The 27,664-nt window shown below is 41.7% G+C and overlaps 1 protein-coding gene across 1 annotated transcript in view; it reads right to left on the bottom strand.

The window, feature by feature from the left end:
- AMN (amnion associated transmembrane protein) overlaps positions 1-27,664 on the bottom strand; it is a 184,736-nt gene that overhangs the window by 61,609 nt on the left and 95,463 nt on the right. Inside the window, exons 5-6 of the mRNA XM_078660223.1 lie at positions 21,349-21,584; positions 5,765-5,902 (exon numbers count right to left, since the gene is read on the bottom strand). Of these exons, the coding sequence (XP_078516349.1) occupies positions 5,765-5,902; positions 21,349-21,584 (374 nt within the window). The remainder of the gene's footprint in view (positions 1-5,764; positions 5,903-21,348; positions 21,585-27,664) is intronic.

Here is a 27,664-nt window from a genome sequence, read left to right as displayed (position 1 = left end):
TCTTGGAGTTGTCATTAGACTCAATGGGGTTGACAAATGTGAAAAAAAAATTTAGAAGTAGAATTCTCATAAACTTGAAAAGTGCGACTTCTGTTTCCAAATCTGTGGTATGGTAAGTACTTACAAAGGAAGTTCCTTTGTTTAGTAGGCGTTCTTCAAATTTTGTTAGATGTTGATTAGAGATGTTTATTATGAGATTTTCCCTTTAAAACACACAATGGATTTTAATTCGGAGCATATAGTATACATGATTAAATGCCCATGTGGACTGCTATACGTAGGGAAGACCGACAGGAAAATGAAAATAAGACTCTTTGAGCACAAAAGCAGGATTCGAAATAAAAATACTACCTCACCATTGGCATTACATTGGATAGAATTTCGCCACTCAATTGCGCAACTCAAATTCCAAATCATAGAACAGATACCACAAAGACTAGGAATGGGCAACTCAAAGATCCTCCTCCAAAGGGAAGCCTTTTGGATGAAAAAGTTACCAACACTAATGCCCTACGGTCTCAACGACAAAATGGAAATGATATGCTTCCTGTAAAGCCAAATATATAGCATAGCCAGAGGCACACAAGAGCCTCTCCACGAAGAATATAGTAACTAAAGACACTAAACTCTAGAAGTTTCGATTAGACTCAAAAGCATGATTCATGATAATCAACAATAGGATAATTTCCACAGCACACATATCAGCATAAAACACAAAGGAGATACACTTGAGAATAGCGACATTTATTAATTCAGATATTTATTTTCTATATTGTCACATTGAATATGAATATGAACAGACAATGTCATCAAATGTAATTCACTTATGCGACCAGATTTCATAATATTGTGTATAATCAGTTGATGGTATTTTTTATGTTTATGTAGAACATTAATGAAATTAATAACTTAATGCATTAGTTTAAGCACATGTAGATAATTTAAAGTGCCCACTAAATTCTTTAAATAATACGAAAAATGAGTCGCCCTATGTTTAAAAACAACAAGCTAGGTTCGAGCTCAGAAAGTATAATCGCTAGGTATTAATGCGTGTGAACAATAAAGTTAGAACACTCGAAAGCAATTCAACACGTTCTAAAACCCGTAGTCCTTTTTCGATGACGACTAGCTCTACCTGCTTTGGAAAACGCAAATCCTTTCTTAGTGTTTTATATTAAGGCTCGTGAAGTCAAATTCCGCATCCTGTTGATCGCGTAGTGAGACTTCGTTTACGCGCCCAAACACAGACTCCACCGCCACTCAAGCAAATAGTCGACTGCCAGTAAGCTCATACGATGCTAAAATCCCCCAAAATATTGTTCGGCATTTTTTTAAATGAGACGACAACGCTTAGACTTAACCCCTGAATATTTGATTCTCCACAGAATCAGCCGCCGTTTAAGTCGACAGTTGACAGCTGGTAAGCTTTTAACTTTTATTTCATGGACATAATTTTCGTCCGACATTTATGAAATGCGGTAAAGACTTACCTCGCAACATTGTTTAATCTCCCACAGTTTATTGGCAGCCACTATCAAAAAACGAGGATATATATTCTCATTCTACTCACAGGTGAGGATTTATAGATACCCTATTACGGTATTTAGATTTTGGCTCGGTATTTGAAATGATTCACCTTACGCTATTTATTTTTTACAATTCGGCAGTTATTATCATAAGCGAGGAAATATAACTCCACTTTTCTCGCAGGTGAGGGTTGTCTAGCATTGAATAATGTTTGATATAAATGTCCAAATTATAACTTGACATTTGAACAGAAGCTCTTTTAATTTCAATTTACAGACATTGCGGTTCGCAAAAGTTTCGAAGTATGTAAAATTCCTCCTTCTTTCATTCATTAAACAAGGGTACTAGCTCTTCAGATGTTAACGTTCAAACGCTATATGTCTTTATTTAGATTGAATCAAGGTCCCTTTAAAATCGTCCATCAGCGCCATTCTCGAATCTCAGCCTCATAATATGAGGTAAGACAAGATTACAAAAATATCCCTCCTCATGAGTCATCAATAGAGTCTAATTTAAAACATACCACCATAATTGTAGTTACATGTTCTTTAAAGAACTTAAATGTATCAGTTATTCATAATAGACTTATGCATTATAGATTAAGTCTCAAGAAGTTTTAGCAACATGATATGAAAAAATGAAACTGATGAAAATTGCAAAGCATCGTATGTAATAAGTTTCCTTTTTGCTTTTTCTTTGACAGAACCCCTGACGAAGGGACAAAATAGTCCCGAAATGCATTGGGTTGATTCAAATATAAATGCAATGTATTATGTGAAATGAAAATCTCTTCTACTGTACTATGAAATGATGAATTGTACTGTAAAACAAATGTTGAAATACTGAAATGATATAACACAGTGAATACATGAATTAAAATGTTTCAAGAGGAATACCGCTCTCATAGTAGTGCATGCTAGAGTCCTAGCAGCCTTGCAGGGGCTAGGCCACTTACAGATTTATTCCCCAATGCTAGCAGACATTGATCTGGCATTGCACACATATCATTCAAGTAGTTCAAATCAGAATACAGCACTCAGCAGAAGAAATAGCTGCCCCCAGGACCTACGAGAACTTAAAAAACTTCTACGTAAGGCTCTCGTAGCAAAGAAAAGAGGGGGCAGCAAAATAGAGGGGCCACCGATACCCGCATTACGGACCTTCATAAGGAAGAAGCAATGGGAACTCAAAAAAGCCGACACGGAAAGTAAATGGCTTAAAGTTGTTACCCTTCTGAAACAAAAGAACTCTGCACGACTTTGGAAATACATCAACCAACTGAGCAACCGAGGACCAACGAGAGAAAACGGGGTGGCAGAAAAAGAGTGGACTCAACATGTGAAACAGCTATATGCAACAGTCTCCAGTAACAAAGTCCCTTCGTTGGTCAAGGCAGAGTCGACTGAGGAAGCCCCACAGACTAGTACATATCCAGAAGCCGTGACTTCGAGCCCAGCTAATATCCCAAGGGGTAACAGCTCCCCGGCCGATGCTGACGATACCTCATCAACCTGGACCAACATCCGACAGGTCATTAAAACCATCAAGCGCATGAGGAATGACGGCGCTCCGGGGCCCAATGGGATTCCAGCACCGGCTTTCAAACAGGCACCTGAGTTCTGGGCTGCACTCTTAACTCCGCTCTTCAATTACACCTACTTGACCGCCACAACCCCCGATTCCTGGAGGGGATCAATACTATTTCCAATCTTCAAAAAAGGTGACCGTCTACAGCCGTCAAACTACAGGCTCATTGCCCTGCTTGATCTAGAGGCCAAGGCCTACGCACGCCTGCTACTCAACGACCTAGAAAAATGGGTAGAAGAGGAAAATATAATACCCACGTACCAGACTGGCTTTAGGTCTAAGGCATCTACTATGGATAACGTTCTGGCGCTATCATATCTCTCCGCCCAGGCAATCTCGAAGAATCATCCCCCACTATTCTGCTGCTTTGTAGACTATAGCACAGCATTCGACAAAGTAGACAGAAAACGCCTATGGTGGAAATTAGGAAAGTGGGGGATACCACCGAAACTTCTTAAGGCAATCATGTCACTATACGAGGCTACCTGGGTGCGGGTGAAAACAAGCGCTCGGACAGTTTCCTCCAAAATAGACACAGTAAATGGGCTGAAACAAGGGTGTGTCCTGGCTCCCACCCTTTTTAATTTATACACTGCGGACCTGGGAGAGTCCCTAAAAGGTGCCAGCCTAGTAGCCCCCAGATTAGGAAGAGTGAGGCTACCGGTTCTACAGTACGCCGATGACACGGCTATAATGGATCATACGAAGATTGGCCTACAAAGAGCATTAACGGCCCTAAACAGTTTTAACACGCCAACAGCTTAACAGTCAACCAAGGAAAAACAAAGGTTATCATCTTCGGGTCCTACCATCGGAAACGGCACGCACAGTGGCAGCTGGGAAATGCCCAAATACACTTGGTGGCCTCATATAACTACCTAGGAGTCTGGTTCTCGGAACGGGCAAAAGCCAACGTACACCTAAATCAGCAGGCCTCGAAAGCCAACAACGTAACACATCTCTTAAGACAACTAAGTCAGAACATGATCAGTCCATCTGCTAATCCAATTCTGATAGCCCTAAAAGCAAAACTCCTTCCATCAATCTCTTATGGTCACCTTGCCTTCCCCGGGAAGCTGGACGCCCTTCTCATCTCTGCCCAAGCTAAGGCCTACAAGTCGGTGCTACACATACCCAGAACGGCAAGAAGAACCAGGCTGAGACTGGAACTTGGTCTAGCAAGGCCAGACGTGATCGGCCAGGGGGAGCTGATCAAGCTGTACCTAAGGATATTAAAGGCCCCGGCTAATTCTCTAAAATATCATTTGAGAACCATCTTTGAAGACTCCGCTTCGACATGGCACACCAGGCTGGGCAACGCAATCAAAGTTTTTATGATATCGGAAGAAAACCTCTCTCGGCAGGACATCCCACTGACTGTCTGGAAGAGAGTCATCAACAAACAAGTGCACGAAATCTCTTTCGAAGTCGATTATAAAATCCTACGCCGCAGCCCCCAATTGGAACCGCTAAACAACTCATATACTGTGGGAAAAGCACAACCCTATTTAAGCGAGGCCGTCACAACACAGGTTTGAAGTAAAATTCTATTTATGAGGCTGACCACGCTTGGAATAGCAGATTTCATACCGCGTGGGCTTATAGAGGGGACTCCAAAATCTGCAGGCTGTGTACCTACACAAGGGAATCCTGGCTGCATCTTCTCTGCTGCTGTCCTCATCTCAACAACGAACGCCGACGATTGCTGCATCCGATTTGCCTCAATCAGAACATAACAACATGTCTGGAAGCATCCGCCTTGTTCTTGTCAACCACCAATATAATGACTTTAGCAAGATCGGCGAAATTTGTTCATCAAATCAGGCTAGCCTTAAAAGCCAACAATGAGAGCATTCTAATACTTGGGAAGCCCACTCCAAAGGCCATTGATCGAAGCTGAAGCGATCTCATTAGGTAGTATCATCGATAGTGCCATTTGCATGTCCCCCAAAGAACTAAACACCGGCGGCAAAATAGACTCCTAGCTTATGAGGCTGGGAAAAGCCCAGTTCAATGGGCCCTAGCAAGGGGCCGCATGATATTTTTATTGCATCTCTTTTAAACTGTTCTTAATCAGTACTGGACAATACACTTTTACAAGTAAAGAAGTTTACAAATTATTGTTCTATGTACTTTTACCTTTTACTGTAAAGATTTTAATTAATTGTACAGTTAATAAAACTTCAAACTTAAAAAAAAAGTAGTTCAAATCAGAATACATAGTGCAACTGCCGCATACATTCATTGCTTACCTTCCTTCAGTCCTGATTTATTGAAATTAGACATCACATATACCTATCGTTCGGTCCCTCTCTCCCTCAACATTGCCATTTTATTTGACCTCTCTATTACAACTACACCATCCAACTTTAAATCACTGTAACACAATTTTAAATTTCCATCCACATTTCGACCATAACCAGCACACAGGCAGTTCAAAAGTGTTCCTCCCTGCTGCATTCTGTGGGCCCACAGACCTGCCTACTTCCACTCCCTTTTAAAACCCCACCCCTTCTAAATAGGCCTCCATCATTTCATTCATCACTCTTGAGCACTGCTTTTTTTACAGTTTTTGACCAGGCTCTAGCTGTCCAGCCTACAGTCACAACTGAACAAATACCACAACTGTGCACCCAGCCAAAGTTCTTACCTCAGTGTTGCCACACACACATCCTGTTTTGTCGACACATCTTGAGTTTGTAACTTTGATGGTGCCCAGCCCATGGAATTGCATCTTTGCAGTGTTTGTGTTCAGGTATGCAGCAAAATCTTCATGTCTGTCAAATCTCTAGTGTGGCAGGAAAGATACATTTTACTGGAACTGAACAATTATTAATATGATGAATGGCATTTGGACTTGCTTAATCCCTTAGTCTATGAACACAAACAGCGAGGCATAGTTATGAATATTGGCCATAAGAAAAACATATGTTTTGCTTTCAAATGTCTTACTTAAAGGCAGCAGCGGTGCGTCCATTGGGGCGTAGGGGCGTAGCCCCTCCAGCCACCATGGACGCATCGTGGCCGCCGGCCGCAATAAAATAAATTGAGAATACTAGCAATCAGCCGCCGGCGGGAATTGTGTAGGGGGGTGGCCTGCTGCAGCTTGAGTGACTGTCCACACTCAGGCTGCAGCAGACAGTAGGGCACAGTTTCGTTGGGGAACTTATAGTGCGCATGCTTGGGAAAGTTGAAAACTTTCACAAGCATGCGCACTGTAAGTTCCCCAGCGGGACCCAGGGGTGCTTGTTCGGTGCCACAGCCCGGGTTTTCTAAGGGCGACAGGGCGAGCAGCAAATGCGCCTCGCTAGCAGGGGCGGTGGGTGACATTTCAAAGTCGTGAGGCGCAAAGTGATTAGCATACAGCACCGTAGCGAGCGAGCGCAGCGTGCGAGCCCGAACCCCAAAAGGGGGGTTTGGGGCGATAACCCCCCCCCAAGAAAAATTTGAAAAAAAAGAAGAAAAATAGAGCATTTTCAAGCAAATTTGAGAAAGCAGGAAGGTTAATAAAGCAATTGTGAAAGTGCAGTTATTACATTAATCGATGGCATAACATAGGTAGCTGCTTATTCAGTATAACCACAGAATGACCATGCACGGTTCTACAGCATATTCTAAAGCAGAACAAAACAAGTGGAACTACCCCTCCCTTAAACCATACAAAAGAGGATGAATGAACTAGTCAAATAACAAAAAACAGGGGAGGAATAGGAAACATACATGGGCAAAAAAGGGAAATGACAGAGCAAAATTTACAGCGTGATAAACCAGTAAAATTAATAAAATATCAGATATACATGTAATAGCAACCCAGCAGTAGGCTGCTCTCCCTCCTAGAGAGGGTAGAAGAACTACAAGGGCTGGCTACAGAGCCGTGAACACAGTTGGACGGCTCTCCGGAAGAACCAGTGCACAAATCTGGGGGAGACCCAAAGATTATGTGGTTTTAATGCATTCACCGCCATGTATCTGCAGCAGAAATGCTCTGGGTCTGAGAGAAGCACTGGCTTTTGAGAGATTTTGTTGCTGCCGTCTCTTGCTCAGGAATGTGTGTGTTCTCTTGCTCTCTCCTCTGTGTGCTGCTTCCCCTTTAGTTTCCCCCACCTCGTCACTTTCATTGTTGCTTCCCTCTACTCGTCCATAGCTTCCTCCGCTCGTCCCCATCCCGCTCAACTTATTATAAAATATTTCACCTTTTCCCCATTAGCCCCTAGCCATTTGTTGCCTGGCACACCTTCCCATGCCTTCTAACCCTTTCCCAACACTCCTCTTTAATTTTTTTCAAACCTTTCAGTGCCTCCTGCACTATCTCTGAGTTTTTTTTATTTTTTATTTCCATTTCGAGGTTGCTGTGTGCGGGTGTGCTTGCACAACCAGGAGCCGGGGGCAGTTAGGAATACTTTGGTAATACTTTAGCATATCCCATTAAAAGCGTACATCCATCCATCCCATTAAAAACCACATCCACTTTGGGAACTGATGCTTGTCACACAAGTCCTTTCAGCCAGTGAGAGATCAGTGGTTGTTCAATACTCAAGAGGCAAACTTGAGGCAAAGTTGGCAGGGTATGCTCAGACGTGAGTCCCTTGCTCACTTTGCCACTGGAGACATGGAAGGTGTACTTTCTTAAAGAATGTGACTGGGCTGCAGATGGCTACTAATTTCAAGAGACCTGTAATTTTCAATATACACATGATTGTGTTTTACCTCCTTTGGATCGTCTTACTCTCAAAAATAGCCAACAACTTTCAAAAGCAAGATCAAAGTCCTGAAATACTCTCCTAGACTGCAGTGGTTCTAAAATATCACTTCCAGCTGTGGGCCTCAGAAATATTCTTAAACCTTCTGGTTGATGTTTTATTACTGAGTCACCTGCTTTACTTCCTATGCCCTTATGGGACTCTAACAAGTCCAAGAGGCAGTCTGGCTCTCCACTCAGATCTCAGGCGTATGAAACGTAGAGTTGAGTGATTGCAAGCGGCATCCTGCACAGTTATTGCCTTACACTGACTTTTATCACAACAGCTAACATTTTACACACTGAAGTAGTCAGACTTTCAAAAACTAGGCTCCCTTCCAATTTCAGTCTTAGCATTTTTCTCACAAACTGATTAATTCTGGAACTATGTTAGAAAACAGGTACAGCTGTCAATGACATCAAAAGAGTAATTATTGAATGTATGGATATTCTCTCCAGGGCCACTTCAAAGGAATTTATACATGTTACTAATATGATGTGATCATTCAGTACAGCGAAATTGCAAAGGACTATTGTGGACGTGGTAAATATCAAGATGTACAGGCAACATGTCAACATTAATTGGAGACCCGTCGTTTTGTTTGGCAAAAAATAATGATAGTCTAGATTTTACTGTCTTAAAACTTTCTTCATGTCAGTGAAAGTTAATTTGTAAAAATACCTTTCCCATTATCCCAATCTCTAAATTCACAATTCCAGATTCTGGCAAACACAGATCACAGCCTACATTTAGAGATATCAGCTTGCCCCATGTCAGTGAGTAGGCCTTGCCTTTGATTTGAGTTTTAGTAGTTGTAACCTTGCACTTATAAATGTAAGATAACTAAAATTACATTCAAGTGTTTCAAAATGCAAAGTGAAGTAAACAGCCTTTCCTTGGTTTTTAATGTGCTCGCAAATCTATTGTGTTGCATTTATCCAGTTCATACCAAAATACCAAATACCAAATCTGGGATCCGATTTAGAAACATTGTGGTTCTTGTCAAGCAGCATGTTAATCTAATTCTATTGTAATACAACGAGAATTTGCATAACTTCACATATGATCAGGCAGGTAAGCCAGAACTACATGCTCTACATTTATATTCCATTGCCACCTTCCTATTTTTTCTAACTATAAATCGACAACTCACTGGATATATTTCATAAATTTAACTGTAACAGCTCATTCTTGATTGACAATAATTCATCTTTATTTCAGTTCTGTGACATTATTTTATATAACTGAAGCAAATTGTGGTTTTGATTTTCAAATGGTTTTTCTCTTCGCACTTTTCAAATGCAAAGCTCTCAGACAGCCTTTGGGCTAACTTCGGCGCTATACAAAAAAAAAAAAATTATAAACTGGGGTCTGGAGGTTCTTTAATCAGCACCATGGGCACTACTCACCGAGACCTCACGTTGTCACGATTGGTAACAGCAATTGTGTTTTCTTTGCATTCTGACACTTGCAGGAATGTAAAGAAAAAACACCGATCTGAAGGAGCTACACAGGCCTGATAAGGGAGAACTTGAGACGGCTGCAGCCTTAAATGCCCAAATCAGATTAACAATGCTAACGGTTTAACAGCGCAGGAATACGTGATCCGAGGTCTAGCTATTAAATGGGAAAATGACCCACTGAAATGACAGTCATCCGTTACTCACCACAGCAGAACAACACGTGCATTATGCAGTTTTCTATTACAGGAAAGCAGTTCAAGGCTTACTGGCAAATTTGGGATTGGGGGGGGGGCTGGGAGTGGAGAGGAAAACAATCCTCATTCACGAGTCTTGTTCCGACTTTCATTTTTACATTTGCTTCCCAAAAATGTGCTTCCTCAGGCCACAGCTAGGAATTTATCGGTGGTCTGTTTGAACTTTTTGATTTTTTTAAGTTAACAGATGAAAAAGCAGACAACTAAGAGCAGGAGCGTGTGATCTGTGGCACCTGGCTGTGAGCACGGCGTCAGCAGAGCCCTGTGTGATCTGTGGCACCTGGCTGTGAGCACGGCAGCGCTGTGTGATCTGTGTCGTGACTGGAGTATTAGAGATACTTTACTATGACCCAAATACAGCACTAAACAAATAGGCAGAGATGGCCAACCGCAGCACTCCCTTACTCTGCCAACAACAGTGACACAGGGAGGTGTGAGGGAGGCACAGTGCCCTTTTGAAAGTAGGCTCTGTGCACTGGGAATGCAGTGAGGGTGCGTGTGCCTTTTTGAGTGGAGGCACTGTGGAAAAGCAGGAATTGTACAGTGTGGAGTAGAGGGGATTTGCCCTTTGGCGGGGCAAGGTGGGTCTGTGTCCTGTTGGAAGGGGCCATCTGCTGCGCTTGTGTGTGAAATCAAGCCAGTGCCTTGGGTGGGGATTGACTTGTGTGCAGCTTGATCCCAGTCTGTTTGCAGCCACCCAGGTCAGGAACCCCCACACCGTGCACACCCCGCAGGGCCTCGAGGGTAATGCTAATGATACTTTGGGTTTTTTATGATTTTTCTCATGGAGATGAACAAGAAATTATCAGCATTAGGTAGATGGTCGGACAAAGGCGGTGTCAAATAAATACATCCCCAACCCCTCTGGTTTCGGGCGCATATTGCAGTTGGAGGTGACAATCCCAGGAGTGCTGGGATTGTTACAACAAGGGCCAAAAATGGCAGAGATCAAGGGGATAGGGTGATTTTCACAGCTGCAGATGCAGGTGGGGTGTGCTCCTACTTTTAGCCTCCTGTGCACATGTCCACAGAGCCACACCTACAAAACCTTACAGCCACATGGGATTTAAAGCAGACCACTCCATCAGTGGGTACATAAGAAGTAAGAGTGTCCCTAAGTGTGCATTGGACCTACACGGGGAACTTCCTAGGATAACACAGCTCCCTCTGACCTCAGACATGCACTGAATGCTGAGCCCGAGCTCTGACTTGATTCTTGGAGCAGCAACAGCGCTATCTTATTAGAACCCAGCTACCATCATTAGTTGCAGGGCACTTTAACAGCACCCTAAGAAGTCTGATCACACACACTGCATGCACACTTCCCTCCCCAGGACCTGAGGGAATGTTTGTGGGGCTCACCCTCCTACAATGGTCTGTCTCTTACTGCAGTGAGGGGGAGAGTGTGCTGACAAGCAAAGGGCAGTGCACTTTATTGCATGGGTCACTCTGCTTTGGGTCCTGCAACATTAGCCTAGGACTTCTCACTCCTCTCTAGCCTTCTCTTCGTCCACTTAGTTCTCCACCCCCCCCACCCCAGCCCAGTTCCCCATGGTCTTTCTCCATGAAATCCTCATTATCCTCCTGATCCTGCTGCACTCACTCCTGGGACCTTCATTCTCACATGGACTCAATTGCACTGTTCCCTAGGCCCTTCGCTCTCACCTGCGTCCTGCTATGTCCTCCACCTCGGCACACTCCACTGGGACCTGTACTAGCGCTTGATACCTTCGGGACGCGTTCGCTACTTGGCGCTATATAAAGCTGCAAATTACTGTAAAGACCCCACATCACCCACGCCTTCGTTATCTGTCCCCAGAGTTCATGAAGGGTATTACTGCCCAGCCCCAGCCTCAATAGAATTAATTATTTTTCGTTTGGCAGCGTGTCGTCTCAAACGCTGGTGCTTTCATGCAAAGAACGCTCCAAACTTCAGATTTAAAATTGGCTAAAGCGTAGGGTGGGGCGATTCACTGGGATCATGATGAGGGTACTTACGAGGCGCTGAATGGGCTTTTCAGCACAGGAAATGGGGCCCCATTGAGGGTACAGGTTGTGTCGGCTCCCCATGAGGGGGCGATGAGCCAAATGGGAAGGCGCTGACACCGGATCTTAACGACTAACGCCTTCGAGGGTGCGTGTTTATTATTTCAGGCATCACCATATGTCTTAGTAAAAACACTTGCACGTCACGTTTTAGGCAAACTGTATTGTAAATGCATTTAGATAGCGCTTGCGACCCCTGACGAGGCAAACCCTTTTTTCTATTAACCGTGTCCAATAAAGGTTTAAATAGCCGAAGAAATGAATTCGCAACCCAAAAAATGAAAAAAACCTGATTATTTCGGCACTTAAAACAGGAAGCAGAGTTGTTTTTTTTTAACTTATTTGCTACTCACCACACTTATCCCCGCAGTCAGGTCTGGCGAGATTCCGTGAGTGCTGTGCAACAACCAGCCAGGCAAACGTCACAGCGCACATCCAGAATGACCAATCACTGCATGGCTTCACAGTGAAGTCACACAGTGATTGGCCATGCAGTGCTGAGCCTGAGCCAGTGTGCCACCAGCCAATCTTGCGAGCACATTAAAAACCAAGGAAAGGCTGTTTACTTCACTTTGCATTTTGAAACACTTGAATGTAATTTTAGTTATCTTACATTTATAAGTGCAAGGTTACAACTACTAAAACTCAAATCAAGGCAAGGCCTACTCACTGACATGTGGCAAGCTGATATCTCTAAATGTAGGCTGTGATCTGTGTTTGCCAGAATCTGGAATTGTGAATTTAGAGATTGGGATAATGGGAAAGGTATTTTTACAAATTAACTTTCACTGACATGAAGAAAGTTTTAAGACTATCATTATTTTTTGCCAAACAAAACGACGGGTCTCCAATTAATGTTGACATGTTGCCTGTACATCTTGATATTTACCACGTCCACAACAGTCCTTTGCAATTTCGCTGTACTGAATGATCACATCATATTAGTAACATGTATAAATTCCTTTGAAGTGGCCCTGGAGAGAATATCCATACATTCAATAATTACTCTTTTGATGTCATTGACAGCTGTACCTGTTTTCTAACATAGTTCCAGAAGTAATCAGTTTGTGAGAAAAATGCTAAGACTGAAATTGGAAGGGAGCCTAGTTTTTGAAAGTCTGACTACTTCAGTGTGTAAAATGTTAGCTGTTGTGATAAAAGTCAGTGTAAGGCAATAACTGTGCAGGATGCCGCTTGCAATCACTCAACTCTACGTTTCATACGCCTGAGATCTGAGTGGAGAGCCAGACTGCCTCTTGGACTTGTTAGAGTCCCATAAGGGCATAGGAAGTAAAGCAGGTGACTCAGTAATAAAACATCAACCAGCAGGTTTAAGAATATTTCTGAGGCCCACAGCTGGAAGTGATATTTTAGAACCACTGCAGTCTAGGAGAGTATTTCAGGACTTTGATCTTGCTTTTGAAAGTTGTTGGCTATTTTTGAGAGTAAGACGATCCAAAGGAGGTAAAACACAATCATGTGTATATTGAAAATTACAGGTCTCTTGAAATTAGTAGCCATCTGCAGCCCAGTCACATTCTTTAAGAAAGTACACCTTCCATGGCTCCAGTGGCAAAGTGAGCAAGGGACTCACGTCTGAGCATACCCTGCCAACTTTGCCTCAAGTTTGCCTCTTGAGTATTGAACGACCACTGATCTCTCACTGGCTGAAAGGACTTGTGTGACAAGCATCAGTTCCCAAAGTGGATGTGGTTTTTAATGGGATGGATGGATGTACGCTTTTAATGGGATATGCTAAAGTATTACCAAAGTATTCCTAACTGCCCCCGGCTCCTGGTTGTGCAAGCACACCCGCACACAGCAACCTCGAAATGGAAATAAAAAATAAAAAAAACTCAGAGATAGTGCAGGAGGCACTGAAAGGTTTGAAAAAAATTAAAGAGGAGTGTTGGGAAAGGGTTAGAAGGCATGGGAAGGTGTGCCAGGCAACAAATGGCTAGGGGCTAATGGGGAAAAGGTGAAATATTTTATAATACGTTGAGCGGGATGGGGACGAGCGGAGGAAGCTATGGACGAGTAGAGGGAAGCAACAATGAAAGTGACGAGGTGGGGGAAACTAAAGGGGAAGCAGCACACAGAGGAGAGAGCAGGAGAACACACACATTCCTGAGCAAGAGACGGCAGCAACAAAATCTCTCAAAAGCCAGTGCTTCTCTCAGACCCAGAGCATTTCTGGTGCAGATACATGGCGGTGAATGCATTAAAACCACATAATCTTTAGGTCTCCCCCAGATTTGTGCACTGGTTCTTCCGGAGAGCCGTCCGACTGTGTTCACGGCTCTGTAGCCAGCCCTTGTAGTTCTTCTACCCTCTCTAGGAGGGAGAGCAGCCTACTGCTGGGTTGCTATTACATGTATATCTGATATTTTATTAATTTTACTGGTTTATCACGCTGTAAATTTTGCTCTGTCATTTCCCTTTTTTGCCCATGTATGTTTCCTATTCCTCCCCTGTTTTTTGTTATTTGACTAGTTTATTCATCCTCTTTTGTATGGTTTAAGGGAGGGGTAGTTCCACTTGTTTTGTTCTGCTTTAGAATATGCTGTAGAACCGTGCATGGTCATTCTGTGGTTATACTGAATAAGCAGCTACCTATGTTATGCCATCGATTAATGTAATAACTGCACTTTCACAATTGCTTTATTAACCTTCCTGCTTTCTCAAATTTGCTTGAAAATGCTCGATTTTTCTTCTTTTTTTTCAAATTTTTCTTGGGGGGGGGGGTTATCGCCCCAAACCCCCCTTTTGGGGTTCGGGCTCGCACGCTGCGCTCGCTCGCTACGGTGCTGTATGCTAATCACTTTGCGCCCCACCACTTTGAAATGTCACCCACCGCCCCTGCTTAAAGGCAGGGTCGGATAGGCCTACAGGGAAGTCTGGCAGTGCGCTGTATTTTTTGGCTGTTTGTGGGCCTGTTTTATGGTTTGGTGGGCTGGTTTTTAACAGTTGATTCCCCTATTACCACAAACACTGCCTACAGCAAGCTCAAATCCATGGAGTCTCCCCTACCTTACCTACACAGCATGTCTTTACAATTTGAAAAGTGCCCACATTTGTAAAGGTGTGCCACTTTTTTTACCTATCTAATTTGCTAATCAGGGCCACTTTTGTTTGGGTAGCAGTGCCAAGGTCTATTTTCTGTTCCAGTCCAACACTGCCTAAAGGTTAGTAAAAGCCATACAGAAAGCATTTCGGATTCCCCCATTTACCTCTTCTGGGAGTCAATTCAGGGAAAGGTTAGCTTACTTTAAGGCACTCGTTAACAGATGAAGGCCATTTTCAGAAAATAAAATATTTGTCTTAAGCAGGATCATTGCCACAAGTTCGAAAGCACAAATAACATTTTTAAATGTGCGATATGATGTATTAAAAAATAGTGATGTAATATGTGAGTTCATAAGCAGTGCATTGCTGTGGCGTGAGTTATAGTTAGGTCAGCTAACTTTAACTGCTGAATTTCTCTAGTTTTGTACAAGTGAAACCTGAGCCAAACAATAATGTCTCTGGAACCTTTGTTTTTTTCAGTGAATTTCGATTTTTTTTTATTCCATTTCCTAACTATAAGGTCACTGTAACCGGTAACTGTAAAAAAATTTTGGTTTTTCAACTAGTAGTCGCATTTGCAGAGTGGTGGGAAAAGGGGGCTGGTCCTCCGACCAGCTCTCAAGAATCCCACTGTGTAGTACTTACAGAAGGTACCAGGAGGGCTTCTTGGCCTCCAAGGTCCCTCAGGAGTAAAGTGGACTTCATCCCCCAACTAGCAGCAGTGCACCACGAGCTACGTTTGCAGAGCGGTGGAGAAGCATGGCCTCTGAAGACTTCTTACCAATCCTGCTGTATGGGACTTATTGGAGATAACAGAAGGGGTAGTTGCCCCTTAAGGACGCCCTTGGGGGCCAACTACCCCTCCTGTTACCACCAGTAAGTCCCACACAGCAAGACTGGTGAAACCTGATGGAATGCCATGCCCTCTTTCGCCACCACTCTGCAAACACACCTCCTGGTGCACTACTAGTAGAGGGATAAAGTCCCCATGGATATTGAGGGTCATTGGGGGACACCTACCCCTCCTGTTACCTTCAGGTAGGAATAAAAATGTGGATTTCTTTTAATTTATTGTAAAATAACTGGAAGGATTTACACCATATAACAAAAAGCACTATCTGCGTACCAAAGGGTAGCTTTCTTCCGAACCTGGTGTAATTCCGTTCAGCGGTCTAGGTTGCAGTTGTGTCTAAAGCTCCTATGGGAATTCACATGGAAAACGCATAACCCCCCTTTTTCTCAGCCCTCGCTCGACGGGTCACCCCGAAACTTTCCATGCACAACAGACTCACTATGACACTTTTTGGGGAAAATTTTGGAAAGTTTTGTCAAACGACGCCAAAGATATAGGCAAGTCAATCAGTCAAATAATCTTAGCTCGGCTAACTTGCAGCCATATAAGAGTACATGCAAGATTTAAAAACATTTAAAATATAATACAAACAATATATAATAGACTTCATGACAAAAGAAAGTAGCAAGTCAATAAATGCTGTTTCTATGGAAACATTATCCTAACTATAACTGCCTGCTATATATATATATACATATAGTATAGAATGATTTTAAAATAAAATAATCTTTTTATTTCACACACACACATATATATGTGTATATATATAACACAACACAATACTGAGATATCCACAAAAGCAACAATTTACAACAAGTCTTGATTGGTTTCTTTAATTGTGTTTATTCTTTCATTAAGTTTTATTCTCCATGTCAATAAATCTAAAAATAGTCTTAAATACAGTAAGCAGTCAGACAAAAGCCAACACGTGTTTCGCGGTACACTGTGCTTCTTCAGGGCTGTCACAAATTAATTAATCACGGGCTACTGCTGGGATGTAACCATCAATTCAATGTCATGAGATCGGACCAATATACAGAATATGTGTAAAGATATGAAGGGAGAGCTGGAAGCTAATGTACTCTCTGTAGCCCTGACAAGCTTTTGAGTAAAAACGGTGTTATTAATTCTACAAGTGTGTTGTTAAATAGATTGATTATGTTTTAGATTATTTGATATTATGTTGAAGAAATCGGAACTCCTTCTTAGGGGTCTCACTGATACTTAGTCCATTCAAACCAATAATAAAGAATTTGGGCATGAAGCTGAAATATAAAAGAACATTTTTATTAACAGGCAGTCTCCTAGAATGGTCTTACTTCACGTCTTATATACTCTTTATCCTGCCCCAGGCATGTAAGGGAGTTGAACCAATTACATTCCTAAACAAATGGAAAATCTGGAGGGTCAGCAGGAGAGTAGCCTTTGGGGTTTTAGCAGGATATTGGCAAAACATTATAATTACATAGTTCACAAAGGTTAATCTGATTTAGATGACACTGCAAGGCATGGCATGATTACATGTACAGTATCCCAACCCAAAAGTTAATCATTAGGAATGTCCCAAATTCAATCTCCAAAAGCCGGACAAACCTATAATTGAAAGCATAACCCATGTAATGAAGAAACATAAAAAAGAAACAGTAACAGATGATGAACAAGATAAGGCATATGCAAGGAAACTAAAAGTTAACGATGTCCTGAACATTGATTGGCAATCTCAGACAAAGATCGATCAGGGAAATTGGCTTTGCGAGGTCAGTTTCAGGTGAAGAGGTCAGTTTCTTACAGTTCATTCCAGAGTCAGAAAGAAACCTAGTTAATGTATACATGGACTAAGAAGGCCAGGCCACTTTGTTCGCCAGGCTACCTTCACAGGCCTACGTGAGGGCAACACAAAATGGTGGCACAATATAAAATGGAGTCAGTCTCGAGAATTACAGAACCTCAATGTTTAGATTTTAATTTATATCATTCTATGTTTGTGACAGCCCTGAAGAAGCGCAGTGGAGCGCAAAGCATGTGTTCACTTGTGTCTGACTTCTTACAGTATTTAAGACTGTTTTGGGATTTATTGACATGGAGAATAAAACTTAAAGAAAGAATAAACACAACTGAAGAAACCATTCAAGAAGACTTGTTGTGAATTGTTGCTTTTGAATATCTCAGTATTGTGTTGTATTATATGATTGGAAAACAATACTGAGTGGGACCATTAACTGGGATACTTAGCGCCGGGCAAAAAGTCTGTTACCCATATTGTTTATTATAAATATATATATGTGTGTGTGTGTTATTTTAAAATCTTTTAAGAAGTTTTATTAATTTAAAAATAAATGCAACTTAATTTTTTAAGAATGAAACTCATTACAATGAATTCTATACATAACTTTAAATACATTTTCCTATAATAATGAATGCATATACACATTTTAATTAAGGGTTAATAAAAAGGATTTATTTTAAATTAATATATTTAAAATAATTACATATTTTATAAGTTACTAGTGCGGTCTCGTATTTAGATTTCTTTTACATTTACAATAAATATATTAAACTAATTCACATTCATATTTAACATTAGAAAAAGCAGTCTTTTTCTATTTAATAAACTGTTAAGATCTCTGCTATATGTGAAAAGTGACAAGTAGAAACATTACCATCATAAATTAGGCTCCAGCCCTGGCTCCAGGGTGGAGACATGTAAGTCATACTCTTTCTAGTAAATATACACTTTGAGAATAGCCACAAATAGTATTTACTACAAATTGTAAGAGTAAATTTACATGCATAGATTTACTCACATATATGTTTACCTTTGTTGAAGAGACCCCTGAGGTTTTTTTCTCCACTGCCTGCCACTGCCTGCTGGTATTTACTTACCCATCTAGATGTGAAATATTCACCTGCTACCTAAATGTAAACTGCATATTGCTTTATGAAAATATGTAACGTTTCTTGATATGTCAAATGAATAAATAAATAAATAGTTCCCTTGTTCCATTTCAATTGCATTTATGAAGCACTAACACTTAAGAATAGTCTTGTCTTCAAACGTCGACTTTTTTAGTGTACAACAAAAGAACTGACCTCAATAGAAAAGTGGTAAGTAATGATTTTTGAGCGATAAAAACATAACGAACACTTCATGGTAGATTTCCGCATTGTAATGTTTCGCTTTTTTTTATCATTACTTTACTGTACTTTTGTTTACTGAATTTCTAAGTGTTCTAATTACATAGGCAGCTGCTGCCAATCTGAGGTGGGGGGCGGAAAAAAATTAGGTAATAATAAAAATAAAAACTTACCTTTCCAGCCGGCCACCGTGATCTTCTGCTCCCACGCCATGCCTCACTGCTCCTCTGCTCCCGTCCCGGCACTACAATCCTCGAGAGCACAGGCTCCCAAAACCCAGCAATCCCAGAGCTTCTCCCATGCTATTACTCCCAGCATGAGAGAAGCACTGGGATTGTGCGGAGCTGGCCAGTTTTGCGCTCCACCAGTGTCTGGGAGCATGTACCCCTGAGCACTAGGATATCTCCAAGGAACAGCCTGGAAATATCCAAGTGCGCATGTAGGTTTGGCTGGCCCTAGACGTCAGGCCAGACCGACATGCGCACTTGCAGTGCCTACCACCACTCATGGCCCTGCCTGCCCTAGACTAGGCGGACCTAGACGTCAGCCCAAACCGACATGCGCACTTGCAGTGCCTACCGCCACTCAGGGCCCTGCCTGCCCTAGACTAGAAAATGAAAATAAAATAGTTGTATTTTCATTTCAGCAGTGGGGTGACGCTCCTCCGCCACAGCCGAGGAGCTGCCCCTGTCTATCTGCCAGAAAAGGCGTGTGCAAAATCGACTATGTTGCACCATAGGTCCCACTAAGACTTGTCTGAGAATATTATGTATTACACATTGACTAAGATTGAACACTTGTTTAATGATCTCCTGAACCTCTTGTCTTAATGTCTTAATGTATGGGGTATGCTGCTCATTACATTTGGATCTGGTTTAATACAAATTGGTTAGATCTTTTCATTTGATTTTATTTCTTTAATTGGATTGTTCTTTGATTTTGCTACACAAAATGTCTCGTGCACATCTCGCAGAAGGTTTGCCTTGCTGCTCGTGCCAAACCACTTAAGGTGAGTCACAACCATCATTAGAGAAATCTGTTTTACCCATTGGTGTCCTTCAGTGTAGCCTGTGTGGGAGCTCAGTCACAGCTCCCATAAGGACTACAACCTCTCTACCTACAACTTATCTATCAGATGTTCTACACAGCCTCATAATCAGAATCTACTGTTCTTGGTTGGAAGAACAGATTGAAATCACTTCTTCTAGGAGCACATGTGCATCTACCTACTGGAAATCTAGAACATGGCGGGGCTTTTACCTGCCAATGTTATGTAAAGATTAAGAATCCACAGAGCTTGCTGTACAAAACGGACAGTAAAACCGTACTGTGCGCTCAGGCATAGATCATTTTACCCGAGGAAAACAAGTGGTCATTTATTTATACAATGCAAAATTATGCCCTGTAACATACTGGATATATGCTTTTTAAGAATACATATACCACTTAATATAGAAAAAACTCTAAACAACTTATTAGTATTCAATAGACTTCTAGTTAGCATCCCCAATGCCCCTTTGTTCCACTAGACAAGTTTGCAACAAAAAAAAACTATATAATCTACCAGAGTATACCCCCTAAACAGCTTTGTAACTGCCTTCTTCAAATATCAGATTTCTTTTTCAAAGTAGCAAATGGTCTTGGCCCACACTACCTCGCTGACGTATTATACCTACACATCCACACTTGAAAGCTACAATACCCTGGTTTTAACCTTCTATCTACACTTAATCCATGTGTGTCACCTCGAAGTTCCAGTCTTTTTCGTCTGCAGTGGATGATTCTAGCATTAGACATTAGAAGTTGTAAACCACCTCTCTCTCTCTTTTTTTCGCTTTGCTATTCTTAGTTGAACTACCCATGACCAATGCTTGGTAGAGGTCATAGAGTGGGCATTGGTTATTTTCGGCTGGACCATGCCCAAAATTGTACACCATCACTATCCCACAGTAGGCATAACAATGGTGTAATTTCTCTTTTCAAAGTAACATGAGATATCAATGTAAAGAGGTTGTGAGTAAAGGTCAGTATTTTAAAAGTAATATGTACTTTGTAAGTAGCCAATAGAGTTGCTGAAGCATCTCGGTCAAAGGCATCCTTCTGGATGTCTTCATAATAATCCTGTCAGCGTGTTTGTGGATCATATGGAGGTGGTGTAAGGAGTCTTGAGAAAAAGTATTATAATGCGCATTACAGTAATCAACAAACTGCTGCTTTTGATTCCACTTACCACCATCGCCATGTACTTTGTGGAACAGATAATGCTGGGAAACACTCCCTCCCCCAAACCAACAACGTGGAAAGAAAAGGAAGACAGCACCGGTGGACCTCCATATGTAAGTTAAAGTATATAAAATACTAGGTTTATGTTGACCCAGATTAAATCCAAGCCACATTTGCGAAGCAATACTTCTAAAAGTATACACATAACCAATTAGCATTCTGCAATTTTTTTAATGTTAATTTTGATTGATGTAATGCCAAATCTTCTGACAAAAGTGTAAAAACCCGAAATGGTGGAACATTCACTTGGTTACATGCAATTCCTGGCTTTCCAGCAAAATATTCTGCAAACTACTCACCCAACAAGCACAGCTGTGCCAATAAACTTGAAGCCCAACTTTTAGAATAATACAGACTTGTATGAAACAATAAAACCATTTGGATATTGCTCTGACCTTGCCCAATATGGAGATACTTTTGACAGCAATGGATCCCTCAGCTGAATTGAGGTTTACACGGAAGGAGGTTTCAGGCTGAAAAATTACATCATCATATTGGCAAGGGACTCGTTCCTCGTCCACTGAAAATAGATATTTTCCATTTTCAAGGTCATCTCTGGACAAAGTTGCATGCCACAAGTCAGGATCCATCCAACTGTATGACTCTGCATCTTTAAATGTGACATCTGATCCTACAAACAGATAAAATAATGAGGCCGAGATTACAAGAAAACTGAAGCAGATTTTAAAGTTTGCAAACTGATTTTAATATTTTGTTTATGTTCAATACAGATACAGACTGGAATCTGGGTGAGCCTTATGTTATTGACTCTACCCAAGGCCTAGGTACACTCCATGAAAAGTTGAGGAATACGTGCACTGAGCCACAGAACATGCCCGATTTCAGTTGGAACTCCTAATCACTGCTGACCTTTTAAAGCAGTGCATAATGTGCCCTACGGTACAAAAAGTAACAACACCTCATCAACACCTGTGTGTTATGTTCCAGATTGCTGCCACCTGTCGCAGTTCATATAGGAGAATAGAAGGAGACACACGGCCAAATTTATCAAAACTTTGTTCCTATGCTAAGTCATCAAAAGTGAATCAATCAATCAATATTCTTTATTCGATGTAAAAAAAATTGAAATCATAAAAGTCAGACACAGTAAAAAACAATTCATGAATGTCGACATCAGCAAAAGTTACATTTGGATTGCTTTAAGATCCCAGAAAGATAATATGATTAAAAAATAGAATACTGTAGGTGTAGTTAAAAACAAAAAGCAGGTCTCACCTGGTTGAAATTCATGGGTTTCAGAAGTGGACGTCTGAATTTAAAATGCAGGTAGTTTTATTTTGGACAGGTCAAAACTATATGTAGAGTATCATTAACAGATACATTATCACAATTTCCCAAAGACAGCATTGAATCTTTAAAGCAGCCATAATATGAAGGCAGTAGCTGCGGAAATAAATTAAGCCTGAAGAACGTCAATCAACATTGCTGGTGGTGAGATATATTCCAAGTAAGATAAGGCTCTAGTCAACTAACAGTTTTCACAAGTGTAGAATGACGTATTAAGTGTTTATTTAATGCCATAGCCCCAAGGTCTGTTGCCACCTTGTCTCTAAACTCTTCTTTAACCCATCTATGATCAGTTTTAGATATATAACTTGGATCAGTATAAAGTTCTGGTCTTGCTAAGGTTATGTTAGAGGAAACATAAGCCAACCAGGGGATCAAGGAAGAGTTGTCCAGGTTCATGCAATCTTGCATGATCAGTCTATTGAGACCTAACTCCATCTTTGTCCAAAACGAAAGCCAGTGCTTCCAGGGGCAGAGCCGAATATAATCAATAACACATCCCATACCCAGCTCTTCATGCTCAACCTCAGAGGGTATACTTTGTGCAAACACTAGGAGACCCCTGAGGAACTAGTTTTCAGCTATTTAAATTGGAGCGACAAATCCTATTCCCCAGATACCACATCCATAACTGGCCATTGGAATGCACTTATCCTTGAATATGTCCAACACAGTTTTTATATGGGTGCACTCTAGCCGACAGGAAAAGTTTCCTATACTAAACGTAGCTCCGTTGAAGCTGTCACGTTATAAGTTATTAGAGAGTGCCAAGTAAGACCAGAGTCCAGTTGAACACCCACATACCAACATTTATCAATGTGGCTATTATGGTGGCGTTCTCCTAAAAATGTCATGGTTTTTGTTTTTGGGTGGGCCAAACTACATTACGTGTGACTTAGAAAAATTTGTGGACAAATCAAGGCTGTTCATAAAATCAATAAAAAGATCAAAGAGTCTCTGTAACCCGTTGGCAGTTTGGGCAATTATTACAGTGTCATCTGTGTAAAGCAGGGCAGGAATTAGGATACCACCAACTTTAGGGACATCCAAAAGGGGGTCAACCAGTGCTAATTCTAATTGATTGCTATGGAGAATAAATACAAAAGGTGCTAAAATGCAGGCCTGGTGAACCCCGCATTTCAGTTAAAAGAGTTGAGTGCATTCACCATTAGGAACATATCTGACAGATGACGAGAGGTCCTTGTGCAAATCATGCAAAAAAAGAACTAATCTGTGGTCTATTCCCATCTGGACCATCGTGGACCAGAGCTTGGAGCAGTTAACTTTATCAAAGGCTGAACTGAGGTCCATGAAGCCTAGATGGATTGCCCCCCTCTTAATCTTAGTGTATTTACAGATCAGCAGATAGAGATTCAAATTTTGCTCAATGGTGCCTCGCCCCGACCTAAATCCATGTTGCAGGTTACACAAAATACTATGCTCCTCGGTCCAGCAAGACCCGAACAATAATTTTCACCTCCGCGTCAATGAGGGACATGGGCCTATAACAAGCTGGGTCTGACCTATTACCCATTTTAAAAATTGGGACTATCAAGGGATGTTTTGGAAGATTGTCTTGCTCTGGATAATGTTTGTGCAATCCTCTGGCTTAACTATATTATGTCAGGATTCTCAGAGCTAAACCTGTCGGAACAGACTAGGAATGTTGTGAATACAAATGCGAAGGTCATACTTCAGGTGAAGAAGGCTTTTCAGGACAGGCAGGATAGATTCCATCAGGCAAATTTTGACACACTGCATGCCAGTTACAATGGAACCAAACTGTGATAAGGGTGTGAGCCCTATCTTTACTGGTTTTACATCTTGAATCTGAGCTTTTACTTAACAAAATTTCAATCAACCTGCTGCACTTTTTGGTTGCATTTCCAAGGAAAGCAGCTTGGGGTTCGGTGTTGCAGTGGTGTCCCTGTGACAATGTTGCTCAACAAAAGTACAATGCACTTTACTTTATTTTGTCATTTATATTCCTCTACAAGAAAGCTATATTTGATTCAAATCTTACGCTCCTCTAAGCTTAGAACTCCTAAGGAGTTTTTGCAAATGTTGGATAATATGGAGCTTTGTGTTGCTGTGGTAAACTATGTCCAGCTCACCCTGAGAATCAGAACTAGATATTGATCAGTGTAATGATTCAGGGACTTGGAGATGCACCCATGTTATTAACATATACCTTGACATTGATTTTATCTCTCCCAGGGTCTTATTGAATTATTTGAATGGATTTTACCATGTAATGGGTCTCATTTTTAAGATGTTTTAGTTATTTTTCATATTGCTGTCTGTTTTTTATGATGATGTATCGATGTTAAATTTATACAAACGTATTCTTTTTCTTGTACATTCATGGCTTAAATCAGGCCAAATAAAGATTGACTGACTGACTCACGCTGGCATAAAGTATTGATTTGGGATTTCATTTCCAGTACAAAATCCCTAATTTAATCAAATTAGCCTCTGTGCTGCTTTCTGATATTTATTACTAGGGGGCTTCCCATTGGTGGCGCATGGGCATTCCCTTGCTACCACCCATGGTTTTCTCACAGAGCTGTATCTTCTAAAAGGGCTTTGCACCAAAAATGTACACCTCACTAAGGCAGGCACACGGTAGGAGAAAGATTTTCTAAACTGTTTCAACTTTCCTTGACAAAGTCCTTCACTTATTTACCCAATTGTAAAAAATCGGCTTTCTGGATGACAGAGGTATGCAAGTTGTCCAAGCAGGAAACACGATCCTAGTCAGGGTAAATCAGATACCCACCCTAAATTACCTGTGCTGACCCCTGAAAGCTTGGCACAGAGCAGTCAGGCTTAACTCAAGAGGCAACAAGTAAACTATTTGTGCAACACTTCAAGCAGTAAAGGAGTGAAAACACCACACAAAAAGATACCTAGTTGGGACAATAGAGCTTAATTTAATGAACGCAAGACCAAAATGACAAAAATCCAACAAGTTCAACCAGAGCTATGAATTTTGAAAGAATATCTTGAAATATAGTGTTTTAAAGCATTAAGCACCAACCCGGACTATCTGGTTGCGCTAGACCGGGTCAAATCCAAAAGTTCCGTCCAACTGTGAAGGAGCACGGGTCCGATACAGGGCCTACCCTTGGCCCGCTAAAAATAGTATCTAGGTTCGAGGCTGAATTGAGAACAAGATGTGAGGAACAGCCGGAGGCGATGCGTCGCGTCGATCCTCAGGATGCGTTGATTTCGAGCCATGCCAGTCGGAGATGCATCGTCGTCAAACATCTCTGATGTAGGCGATGTGTTTTCATTGAGCTGCGTTGTCATCGAAGTGTTCTTCTTGATCCTGGCAGCAGTTGGGATGCGTAGCTGTTGATGGAGATGTGCCGGTTCCGAATGGCACAACGCGTCAATGCATGGATATCTGCAGGAACAACAGTTTCTACTCACTTCCAAGGGTCCCGGATTGGATTGGCACCACTTGGCAGGACAAGACTCAAAGTCCAGGTGCTTGTTTTGGAGTGGATTGAAGTCTTTGAAGTCGCTGAGACTTTCAACCGGAGGCAAGCAGAAAAGCCCTTTGAGCAACTCTGGGTTCAAGTGGTGCACATCCAGTCCTTCTCACACAGACAAGGACAGCAACAGGCAGGTTAGCACAGCAGAAAAGCAGTCCAGCAGAGTGGCAGTCACTCAGAAAACCAGCAGTCCTTCTTCCTGGTAGAGTATCCACAGGTCCAATAATGTACAGAGTTGGTAGGGTCAGAAGTCCAGTTTTTATACCCAATTGTGCCTTTGTAGTGGAGAGAGACTTCAGAGAGGGGCTTTGAAGTACACATAGATCCTCCCTTCCTGCCTTGAGTCCAGACTCACTACAGGGGGTTAAGCAGTCCTTTGTGGGGTGACAGGTCACAGCCTATTCCGGTGTAAGTGTGAGGCTGTGTCCAGCTCCTCCCTCTCATCCTGCCCAGGATGGCCCTTCAGGATGTGGAGGGCCCAATAGTCACACTGAAGCTCCCTTTGTGTGTAGCTGTGTAGAGGGAATGCACAAGGGCCAGCAGTCACACACCAAAATGTGTATTGGACTCAGGCATCTGGCAAACAGGGCTAGCAACAGAAAAATGGCAACTTTCTAAAATGTGACCTTACCATTAAAGGGAGGGGTAGGCCTCACAGTAGTGTAAAATGATTTGGGGTGTTTTCCACTACCAGGACATGTAAAACTTAAAAGTATATGTCCTGCCTTTTAATTATACAGCACCCTTCCTTATGGGCTACCTAGGGCATATCTTATGGGTGACTTATATGTTATAAAAGGGGAGTTTAATGCTTGGCAAGGGGTTGTGTAAACTGCACACACATGCTATGCAGTGGCAGGTCTGAGACATGTTTTAAAGGATTACTTAAGTGGGTGGAACAATCAGTGCTGCAAGCCCACTAGTAGCATTTAATGTGGGCCCTGGGCACATAAAGTGCACTTTAATAGGGACTTATAAGTAAATTAAATATGCCAATTGTGGATAAACCAATGTTACATGTTTAGGTGGAAAGCACATGCACATTAGAACTGGTTAGCAGGGGTAAAGTGCCCAGAGTCCTAAGGCCAACAAAAAACAGAAGAGCAAAAAAGTGTGGAAAACAGGCAAAACGTTTGGGGGAAGACCACTCCCAAGGCTGACAGGCCTAACACCCACCATATCTGGGTGTGATCTATTCCTACTGCCATCCTTAAAGTGGACCTACTCCAGAACTTGGATAAAGTAAAACGCCAACCCTTTTCAGGTTAGTAAATTGTCAAAACAGAGTATGAGACCGCTCCCAAACTTACAAAGCTAACCCTGCCTTATTGTCCCACTTCCCACGTCTTGTACGCGACTTAATACTCTGTTTTTTTCTGCCCTCTTAGGGGGTGCGGGGGGGTGGGAGGGGGAATCAAAATACTTTTGTGAATTCCTGGTGGGTGGGCGTAAAAACAAACCCTTCCGAACATATATGTTTACTGCGGAAAATATCTTAGTGAATTGGCCACTAGATGAATGGATACTGTGTGCGCCAACATTTTTCTAGTCTTGTCTTTAAGAAATCACTACACAGTAGGTCGGTTTACATGTGATTTGAAAGTTGAATGTTTTAAAGCTGTGACTTCAATGGATAGCACAGATCTATTCAGAAGAAACAATCGTCCTAGAAAACAAGTTAATCGCTTTGGAAGAATATGGTTGTATGTCACAATATGGACTCCCAAAATACTGTCCTACAGGTATATTGTAACCATAATGCCCACTCTGGAGATACCATCAAGGTAAGTACTGAATATTATTATTTACCCAGCTGTGACAATATTTCAGAAGTTGATATTAGTCATCTTATAAGTGTAGGTTGATATTTCAATCTTGATATTGTCGTACAACTCTAAAACTA

The sequence above is a fragment of the Lissotriton helveticus genome, chromosome 9, assembly GCF_964261635.1.
Source record: "Lissotriton helveticus chromosome 9, aLisHel1.1, whole genome shotgun sequence".
NCBI classification, from domain to species: domain Eukaryota; kingdom Metazoa; phylum Chordata; class Amphibia; order Caudata; family Salamandridae; genus Lissotriton; species Lissotriton helveticus.
This window is presented reverse-complemented; position numbering and strand designations above follow the sequence as displayed.